Source organism: Chrysochloris asiatica, unplaced genomic scaffold (genome assembly GCF_000296735.1).
Source record: "Chrysochloris asiatica unplaced genomic scaffold, ChrAsi1.0 scaffold00219, whole genome shotgun sequence".
NCBI lineage: Eukaryota > Metazoa > Chordata > Mammalia > Afrosoricida > Chrysochloridae > Chrysochloris > Chrysochloris asiatica.
In genome coordinates, this window is record NW_006408737.1 from 419,507 (window position 1) to 430,092 (window position 10,586).

The 10,586-nt window shown below is 46.1% G+C and overlaps 1 protein-coding gene across 1 annotated transcript; it reads left to right on the forward strand.

The window, feature by feature from the left end:
* The first annotated feature begins 348 nt into the window (after window positions 1-348).
* EIF3F (eukaryotic translation initiation factor 3, subunit F) lies at window positions 349-8,784 on the forward strand. The gene is made up of 8 exons (XM_006872976.1): window positions 349-748; window positions 3,722-3,792; window positions 3,983-4,062; window positions 4,704-4,841; window positions 5,940-6,031; window positions 7,853-7,989; window positions 8,092-8,205; window positions 8,707-8,784. Exons 1-8 carry the CDS (start codon window positions 349-351, stop codon window positions 8,782-8,784), a joined length of 1,110 nt encoding a protein of 369 aa, XP_006873038.1.
* The last annotated feature ends 1,802 nt before the right edge of the window (window positions 8,785-10,586 follow it).

Here is a 10,586-nt window from a genome sequence, read left to right on the forward strand (position 1 = left end):
CTCTGATTACCAGCTGCTCCGCGTGAGAAAGTGCCTCGGAAACCCTATACAGAGTCGCCAAGAATTGGACGACTCTACAACACGTTAAGAACATTTTTCTTCTCCCAGCGCCGTCCCAAGTTTACTCGGAACTACTTGACATGAGTCTTACGATTGCGCATCGGACGGAAAGAAACTATACAAACACCGGACGAATTTACAAACAGAGCAGGAAATTTTAGTGCCCCGAGAAGTATCAGTAACCAATAGACGGAAAGATGTGGTTCACGTGGTGCATATTCAGCCTATCGAAGTCGTAAAGTTTATTATCTCACTCCCTTCCTGTGTGAGATCTTTCCTTTCGGCAAGATGGCCACGCCGACTCCACCGCAGAGTGCTCCTCCTGCCACTCCAGCCCCAGCCCCGGCTCCGGCTGCAGCTCCGGCTTCAGGTCCGGCTCCAGCCCAAGCCTCAGCCCCAACTCCGGCCCCAGCCCCGGCTCCGGCTCAGACTTCGGCCCCAGCTCCAGCTCCTGTCGCATCCTCAGACCCTACAGCAGCAGCGGGTACAACCGCGGCCCCGGGGCAGAGCCCGGCCGCAGCGCAAGCCCCAGCGCAGACCCCTGCGCCGCCGCCGCCTGGCCCGGCTCTCCCAGGGCCCTTCCCTGGCGGTCGCGTGGTCCGGCTGCACCCGGTCATTTTAGCCTCCATCGTGGACAGCTATGAGCGACGCAACGAGGGCGCTGCTCGCGTTATCGGGACCCTGCTGGGTGAGTGGTGGTACAAAATTGGCGTTCTCTCTCGCTCGTTTCTCCCATTGATCGCGCCCCTTCTCGTTAACCTTTTCGTCTCTGGTTTCCTGCCTCCTCCAAGCCCATTGACTTCTTGCTTGTCACTTCATCCTTTCTTCCTGCTGTGACTTACCGTCCTCAGAAACTTGATCCGTTCCTCTCCTTTGTATAGGCTTGCTGTCATGTCTGGCAGCATAAAACATATGAGTTGTTATTACTTGAGTAAATATCGTGTGCTAAGTGGTTCACGTTTTCTTCCCAACAGTACTTCATGGCGAGTATGATTAGCTTCAATCTACCGAAACTGAGCTCAGCTATCGACTAGCAAGTGACTAAATTAACGCTTGACTCCCTGCGCCTATCCACTGACTAAGTGGCTCCATTTGCCAGATGCTTACAAAGACAAATTTATAACCAGCTGGTAAAGGAATGAAGGCATCTGTAAAAATAACTCCTCAACAAATAAACCAGTTTGACTGGAGCCCATTTACACTTTTATGATAGTTCTGCCTCCTGGTGTAGTGCTGTGGGCTAATGCGCTGGACTGCAAAGTCGTTTGAGCTACAAGTTTTGTGGTTCAAGCTCACTATCTCCTTGGAAATCCGATACAGGGTCGCCATGGGGTCGGCAGTGCCTCGACAGTGCTTAACAAACCTCTGAAGGAGTCCTGGTGTGGTACTGTGGTTTAATGAGCCAGACTGCAAAACCCTTTGAATTGCAAGGTCTGCAGTTCAAGCTCACCAGCTGCTCCTTGGAAACCCTATACAGGGTCACTGTGGGTCGGAACAGATTCAATAGCACTTAATAACAACAACAAACCTTTGAGCCTTTCTTTGTCTCCTTAATACTACCCTAGATGGTGATTGTTGTTAAGTGTTGTCAAGTCGCTTCCGACTCATAGCAACCCTGTAAAGGATTTCCAAGGAGCAGCTGGTGGGTTTGAACTGCCAACCTTGTGGTTCCCAGTCCAGTGCTCATCCGAAAGCACCACACCAGTGTAGTACTTGGTATTTGCAGATGCTCAGTTGATCCATTGTCTACCAAATTTAGCCATGGCTTTTCTGAAGCCAAGCTTTTATAATTCTCCTTGTCAGGTGTGCCATCATGTTGTGTGCCATGTGCTTTGTAAGTGCCACCCTTCTTTCATGTTCCCTGGACAGATGTTCAGAACCAGTCCACCATCCCTCACCCCAGTCTTAAACACTAAGCAAGAACACATTCTATACGGGTACCCTCCTTTGAGCTCCTATAACAAATGATTTTTGCATCATTGACCTGGCTTCAATGCCTGTGTTTCTGAACTCAACCTAACTAAAGGAACAATTATTCACCCACAGTTTCTGCTAGTACCCCAAGTCTTACAGCAGTTCTGTGGAAGGTCCTCTTCAGATGGAGATTGTGGTACAATGTTCCGTGTTATATGATCAGTGCTTAGCCAAGAAAGTGTAGATACTGCCAACTAAGGAACTTAACCATTTTCTCAGGTATACATTAATGCAAGAAGCATTTTATTTGGTTAAATAAAGTCACTAATGACTTTCATGTTCCAGAAACTGCTGTTGTTATTGTTGATTCTGAATCATAGCAACCTTGGATAGGGTTTCCAAGGGGCAACTGGTGGGTTTGCACTGCTGATCTTCCAGTTCAAACCTACCTTGTGGTGCATTGCTTAGCCTACATTGCCACACCAGAAGTACAGATGACAATTTTGGAAGGTTGGGGAAGGCAAGTGTGGAAGGACCTAGCAGGCCTAGACTCTGAATAATTGGTGCTACTGTACTGAGGAAAGGGGATGTGGCAGGAAATGAAGCGAGCATAGTGAGGAGCTATAAGAGATATTAGCATAGTTGCAAATATGCAAAGTGCTGTGAAGGAGAATTCTAGGGAATTGTGGGAGACAATGAGTCCCTGGGTTAATACAAACAGTTAAGCACTAATAATGTGTTTATTGCTTCTGTCCTACCACTTAGTTCATTGCATCATGCCTGGTGTCTTAAAAGCTTACAGGTGGCCATCCAAAGAACAACATTTGGTCCCCTGGTCACCTGAACAAGAGGGAGGAGAGGCAAGAACAGGAGGAAAGTAGAGAATGTGTGCTTAATTGCTTCCATGAACAACTACCTCCTTCAACAACTGTCTGCCAGAAATGAAAAGAACTGCAGGGTGCTTGGCTACCAATACTGAATATTTTGATTAAAAATTCCATAGAAGAATTCTTACGAAAAGGGGGAAAAGACAGAACAGACTTAAAATTTTTCATCAACTCTAGACTTCTTGGTGCCATGAGTAGGGGATGGATGAACCCCTGAAACTCGTTGGCTCTGAGATCGTTTTTAATCCTTAACCAAAAATATCCCCTGAATATTTAAAATGCTTAAAACTGAACCATAGTTTAGCTTAACTGGTGAAAAATGTCTGCCTTAAACAGCAAGTGGAAAGATGAGATAAGAATCTTAGGAGGGTACATGAGTTTATGCTAACCGGGGAGGAACAACTCAGAGCCTAAGAGTAGTTGCACATCTCAAATACAATTGTATTTTTTTTGAGTGACTAAAATGTATGTGTGGAAATTTGGATTGGTATGTGTTTTGCTGTCTGTGTTCTCAATAGCAACAAGATAGATAAAACTTAGGGAAATATGTACCATATATATCAAGGTCATAGAATGAAGGTCTGGAGTTGGGCTAGTAGCAGAAAGTAACAGACAAAAAGGAGACCCTGTTAAAGAAGAACAGACCACCCTATTTGGTAATGATTAGAGGAAAGTGTTTGCAGTTTCTCCAGGTTGCAGATCTCTGGAGACCCTGGTCCCACTGATGCCCATGGCTGAACTAGGAACCAGTGAGTTCAGTATGGTATTCCCTGACTGAAGAGCCTCCTAAGGTATTTTGAAAGTGGTCAGAGGGGGTTTGGAGCCCTAAGATTGTACTGAAGCGATTTTCTCTTTCACAGGAACTGTCGACAAGCACTCGGTAGAAGTTACCAATTGCTTTTCAGTGCCTCACAATGAGTCTGAGGATGAGGTGAGTGGCAGTCTGGACTGCCCTTCTGTAGTCTAGCTGCTTATTTGCTGTCCTCCTCTTACCATGCAGTATGTTGTGCTCATAACTAGAGCTCCTATAGCCCAAGGACCTGGTCCATCTGTTAGGGGTGGCCTCTGTTTTCTCTAAAGGCTACTGGATTCTTAGCTTCCATTCCTGCTTTCCTTGTTAGGTGGCCGTTGACATGGAATTTGCTAAGAACATGTATGAATTGCACAAGAAAGTGTCTCCTAACGAGCTCATCTTGGGCTGGTAAGTCGAGAGGGGAAATGAAAAGTCCCCTGCTGATTGTCAATGTCTCCTGCCACTAGACTTGTACTCCTTTTGGAGCCACAGAGTACTGGAAGTGTATTAACCTCATCCCAGTACCGACTAGTTGCTGTCAGGTTGATTCCGACTCATGGTGACCCTGTGTGTGTCAGAGTAGAACGCTGATAGAGTAGTTCATAGGGCTTTCAATGGCTCTGATTTTTCAGAAGCAGATCTCCCGGCACCTCTTTCTTCCAGTGCACCTCTGGGTGGATTCAAGCCTCCTTCCTTCCAGTGAGCAGCCATTTGCACCACCCAAGGATTCCATAGTACCTCAAGAAACTCTGGAGTTTGGCAATTTATTTTGATTTGTAGTTCTGACAAAGTCTTCCTAAAGGACTGATAACTTGGAATTTTTCAAGAGCTCTAAGTTACGCTTTGACTTGATTTGATGCAGTTTTCAGTGTGAGGAGAGAATACTAATATTTATAAACTCGCATTGTTGGCATGTTCGGTTTCAGTGTGTATTGCTCTGTAGAGCTGTCAGGTGTCTGGACCCACCCCTGCCACCGCCCCCAGTTTGTATTCATGTTGTTAAACAGGAGTGCACTTGTTGACCTCCACAACTACACTCTATTGTCCAGGTATGCTACAGGCCATGACATCACCGAGCACTCGGTGCTGATCCATGAGTACTACAGCAGAGAGGCCCCCAACCCCATTCACCTCACTGTGGACACAAGCCTCCAGAACGGTCGCATGAGCATCAAGGCCTATGTCAGGTAAGCACAGCCTTACCCCACATGGGGATAAAGGGCTGTCGAGGTCAGCGTGGCTAACCCCTGGTCCCCCATGCAAGCACACTGAATGCCTTCAGTATATAAGTCCCTGCTGCTGAAGGGGAAGCTTTATAATTGTCACTCATTGATCATCCATAGTTCTACCTCACCTGTTTCTACTTCTTACACTGACCAGTCAAGACAGCCCTTTGTCATTCGAGGAAGCTACTGTGTTCCTTTAATATCATGTGTTCTCGAACTGGATGTTCATAGTTGATCCTTACTTAGTATTCTTTTCATGATTCTCCAGCATGTTCATTGCTTTCCTGAGCTGCGCCTTAGTTTGCCATATTCCTAGGATGGAGCCTAGTCTAAGGGTAGTACAGATGAAGACTCCTTGTTTCGAGGCCATCCGTTAACCCAGGGTTGAGTGACAGTAACATTTGGCAGATCTGCATGCTGGTAGTAAAAGTTCAGTTGACCCGGGAATGTGGTAACTTGTGAGGAAGGTACTGCTATGGGAGTTGGAAGGAATGTCTTCCCATTAGCATGGAGGTCTTTGTTAAGCGTCTCTTACCCTGTGTAGTTTTGTATTGTTTCTGTGTCTGCTGTTGATTGTGGTTCATTAATTACTGTGCACAAGACAAAGATGGTAAATGCCACAAGTCCTTTTGGTTTCTTATTCTGACCAGATAGATATATCAGATGTCAAGATTCACTTGAAAGTGTGTGGTTGACTGAATAAAGATTATCTTCTTTGGTGGGATTTTGTTTATAGCCCTTAATCCACTGTTGCTGGGCAAGGGTTGCTGGTGTACAGGCAACCCAGTGTTCCATCCGGGGGCAGTGTATGAATCAGTCCTCTAAGAGGACCAGGCTGGGTCAAACACTGAGTCCCTTCTTACAGGCTAAGGTTTTGGTGTGTGGAATGAGGCCAGGGGAGAAAGTGACCTGCTCCTCTGAGAACTCTAGGCTTCCAGTGTTCTCCACCTTCTTAGCTTGGAAGCCACACTCCTGCTTCCGTAGTGGTCCTTCTTGCTGTGGCTGCATGGACGCCATTGCCCAAGGCCAACTGCTTATCTTCATCTTCTCTCTCCCCAGCACTTTAATGGGTGTCCCTGGGAGGACCATGGGGGTGATGTTCACACCTCTGACTGTGAGATATGCATATTATGACACTGAACGCATTGGAGGTGAGTAGCTTTCCGACCTTTCTCGGGGGTATTTGGCACTTTGAGGGCTGGGAAGGGGATGCTCCGTGAAAGGATGGAGGGTGCTGGGTAATTGAAAGAAGACACAGAGCGTAGTACTTACTGATCTTAGGAGGTCATGAAAGTAGAAAGGCCTGCTAGTGTCTCCAGCCCTCTTGCTAGAAGCATCTCTTCTCACTTGTAGGTTTCTGACTGGTTTCTGCTGTGGGTCAGGGGCAGTGAGTATAGGGCACTCACAGAAACTACCCTGGCCCTGCCCTCCAGTCCTTCTCAGTCCTCAACTCCGCTCTTACCCCCAGACCTTAACACTTACTCAGCTACCCCCTCCTGCCCTCATCTGCTGGTAGTCCCACTTTGCCTCACTGGTGAGAGACAAGGTGGGCTCTCCACAAACTAATCAGCCAACAGTGTCGTGTTGATCAGCAGCAGCCTGGTTTGCAGTCCTATTACTCAGGTTTTTCACATTGGTAATGTTCCTATTGCTTTCACATCTTCCTCCTCAGGAGTTGTTTCAGTAATTATTGTCTGTTTTTTCTCACTCCCTCTCAGGGATGGCATTGTCATAAAGACAAACTCATTTTTCAGATCTTTAGCTGACTGCCATTTTCTAATAGACACATAGGACTTGATGTCCCTAACCTGGCAGCATCTTTTTCCTGCCAGTGACGTGGCCACTAGTAGGAAAGAATGGATTGTACCCTGTACCGTGCAGGCTCTTTAATGTGAAGATTACTCTAAGATGAGTTCTGAAGAGCACAGCACACAGTGTGCTCGGAAAATATGTTCGCCAGTGTCTACTTCAGGTCTACTTCCCATACAGTCTGTGGGTGCCGTCTTTCTCAGTCTCGTCTGTCTGTGATGAGGAGGGAGGGGAGCAGAGAACTTGATGTTACAATTTTTACAAACTCCACCACGGTCATGTCACAGTTACACTTGGGTTTGCTTCTTATGTAGAAGGGAGACAGCCTTTTTAAATCCCTTTTATTCAGATGAGCATGTCTCCCAGTAGTTGTCCTCTTCTCAGGCCTTGTGAGACAGACCCTCAACGTCTTACACCAGGTGTGATCAGGGATTACGTGACAAGGACTCCACTGGGAAACAGGAGCTTTCGAGACAAACCAAGTTTCTCATGCATGCATCTGATTTGAATGTGGGAGCCGAGCTCCTGGGGCAGGAAGGAAGGAGGGCAAACTTCCTCTGTGTTTCAGCAGAATGTGTTCAGCTGTAGGTGTACATTTGGAACTTTGACTTAATATAGGTATCAGAGTCCACCTGCCAGAATTCTGATTTTGTAGACTTCAGTGGGACCCCAAAGAGCTTATTGCATTTCTTTTTGGAACTGAATGATTCTGAATTCAGGAGTAGACGTTTTTGCACAGATTATATTGATTAGAAGTCAGTCATTCTCCTGTGTAAATAGAATTCAAGAGAATAATTTGAGAAGTTGTTAGATACAAGAAATTCTCAGCACCCAAGGCCATGTGACCATTCATAGAAGACCACAATCGGTGATAACACAGCGCTCGGAGGGAGTCCTGCTGTGCCACTGGGGAAAGGCACTGGGCTGTTCCCATAAAGTCAGTGCTTCAAACCACCCAGCAGCCCCTGGAAACCCTATACAGGGTCACTGTGAGTCAGAACCGATTCGGGACACTTGGCAATAACACAACAAGGGGTAAAAGAGCCAGTTGGTTCTACCAGGAGGAAGGAAAACGAATACAGGCAAGAGCCAGAGGACTGGGCAGAAACCATCTCCTTCATAATGGGGTGACTGGGTTGCTGTGTGTCTTCACTGCTCCATAGTTGACCTGATCATGAAGACCTGTTTTAGTCCCAACCGGGTGATCGGGCTCTCAAGTGACTTGCAGCAAGTTGGAGGGGCGTCAGCCCGCATCCAGGATGCCCTCAGCACAGTATTGCAGTACGCAGAGGATGTCTTGGTAAGGAGGGCACTTGGGTCACTGGAGGGCGTGCCGGTGAAACGACTGCCGTCGCAAGGGCGAAAAGTAACTGCCTCATCGCATCTTTGTTTTGGTGCTCAGTCTGGAAAGGTGTCAGCTGACAATACTGTGGGCCGCTTCTTGATGAGTCTGGTTAACCAAGTACCCAAAATCGTTCCTGATGACTTCGAGACCATGCTCAACAGCAATATCAATGTGAGTGTTCTTCTGGCCCTTCCCCCACCTCAGGCTAGGGAATCGGGTGGGATGGTATGCATGCTTGCAGTCCTGGTTGAAAAGTAGGTAGTGCGTGTGTTCAGGAGATTCCCTTGCTTCCTTGATTTCACTGCTTTGGGTACTGTTAGCACTGCTATGGCTTGTTATCAGATTCATGACTGAAAAAAATGCTGAAATGCAGTTAGGGGTGAATGAAAATATGAGACTTGTTTTTCCCATCTGAATTCACAGACCCTTTATGCCAGAGGGCTTCGCTCCATCAACTTTTTGACGCCCCCTCATATTCTATCTCTGGATCTCAGCTTAGGAACCCTAGTCTGTTGTCTGTAAGGGAAACTACTGATGAGATTATGTTCGCGCAACCATTGTCTTCCCATCTTCCATCAGTCTCTCCAGGCTGTCATGTACCCAGCTGGCCAGGACCGAGTTTTCTGGTCCCTTCCCACCCAGCCACTCACTGACGGATTCTTTCTCTTCCAGGACCTGCTGATGGTGACCTACCTTGCCAATCTTACACAGTCACAGATTGCCCTCAATGAGAAACTTGTAAACCTGTGAATGGGTCCCAAGAAGCACTCCTGCCAATCTGGGCCCCAACCTTGGGATTCGGAATGAAAGAGATATGGTTTCCTTGTGTTCTCAAGTCTCTCTTAACTGGGCTCTAAATAAACATTGACAACAATCTTTTGTAAACCAACTCTGGTTTATGTGAGTTTATTGGTGAATGGAAGGAAGAGAACTGTTGTAAAGCTCAGGCAGAAACCAGATGGTGTGTACTCTGGGGAAGAGCTAGCCATGTGTCGCACATCAAGAGGAACACCCACAGCCTAGCCCACCGTAGCTCATCTGACCCAGACCTGATAGCCTTCTTATTTTCAGCCCGTTAGTTTTACAGTGGCATTCTCTCTCTATCATCAAAAATATATATTTGTGTCACTTCTCCCTAGCGTCTTAATGGATGACAGTTGTTGCCTTACAAAGTACCTAGAGAGTGGAACAGGAGGGGAGAGAAAGGGTGTGGAGACAGAGTGCTGTGAAACAGTGGGAATGAACTGTGCCTTGACAGCAGTTTATTTTGGTCTTCAGTCTGGATAGTTGCCCACTGGCAGTACTGTTAAGCATTTCATAACAGATACATGGCTTCCACTGGGAATGATAATGGAACTCCGCAGAGAGAAAATACAGAATTAGATGCGTAATCTGAATTGAAGGCTTGGTCAGTGGTCATTTCTTAAAGAGCTTGAGTGGTAGAATGGAGCTGGTTGCCTCTCGTTTAGAGAAGCAGAACTAGGATTTGGGGCTAAAATTTAAAATCTCTCTGTTGTTCAGGGACAAATCAGTTTAGATGCGTATCCTATAGGATAGAGAACTGTCCCACACAGTGTGTTAGGCTAAAGTCTTTACGAAAGCAGGTCACTAGGTGTAGAGATACAGTGCCCATTAAATAGTAGTACAGATAGTGTTAGGCCTAAAGCTGAATACAGTTTGAAAATCATAGTAGCATGAAACCCAGTGGTGTGTCCTGCTTTGTTAACTCACAGAGGCATGCCAGTTAGCTGGGTTGAGATGCCATTCCATGGACATGCGTATACACTCCCTACGTCAATACCTTTGCTTTTGCCGTTTCCCACATGAAATGTTTCTACCCTTCACACCATCTCATCTTCAGTGATTGTCATGTTTAGTGGAAATCATATCCTGTAAGGTTTCACTCCACACCTTCTCCTTTAGGCCTCAGAATATTTGAACAGGAAATATTCTTGAACTCGTCGTATACCCTGTGTTTTACAACTGATTCTAGTCGGTTGTATTTATCCTTTGGGGGATATATAAGGGAACACAGTGGCTCTGTACAACAAGCACTGGACTGTGAACTACAAGGTCAGCACTTCGGGTCCACCAGCTGCTCTGCAAGAGAAGGATGAAACTCTACTGCAAAGATTTACAGCTGCTTGCTATGAGAACGAATTTGACTGCACTTCACAGCAATAATGTATATATCGGCAAACACACCAACAAAACAAGACATCTTGAATGACTCGAAAGACAAAAGATCTAGATCCAGAGATTTCAAGATTTTATAATCCTCAAAAAGAATACAGTGAAGATAATTAAAGATGGAACCATAGAAATAAGTTACCAAAATGACTTGTTTCTTAGTATCCAAATTTTTTTTAAAAAGTTGAAATCAATACTATCTGACGACTCTTCCCACTTCCCATAATCTCACAGAAATTGTTTACTACTACTCTACTCCACCCAGAAAATCCCACAAAACCATGCAAATCAAGAGGTTCAAAACCTTGGGTCCATTTTAAAAATACCTGTGAGACTGCAGGCCATCCAGGTTATGCAATCTG

Excerpts from the sequence above, each read along its gene's own strand:
- EIF3F (XM_006872976.1), top strand. The coding sequence starts at position 349 with ATGGCCACGCCGACTCCACCGCAGAGTGCTCCTCCTGCCACTCCAGCC. Across the intron at positions 4,063-4,703 it reads AACGAGCTCATCTTGGGCTG|GTATGCTACAGGCCATGACA; the intron begins GTAAGTCGAGAG and ends TCTATTGTCCAG. Across the intron at positions 6,032-7,852 it reads TGACACTGAACGCATTGGAG|TTGACCTGATCATGAAGACC; the intron begins GTGAGTAGCTTT and ends ACTGCTCCATAG.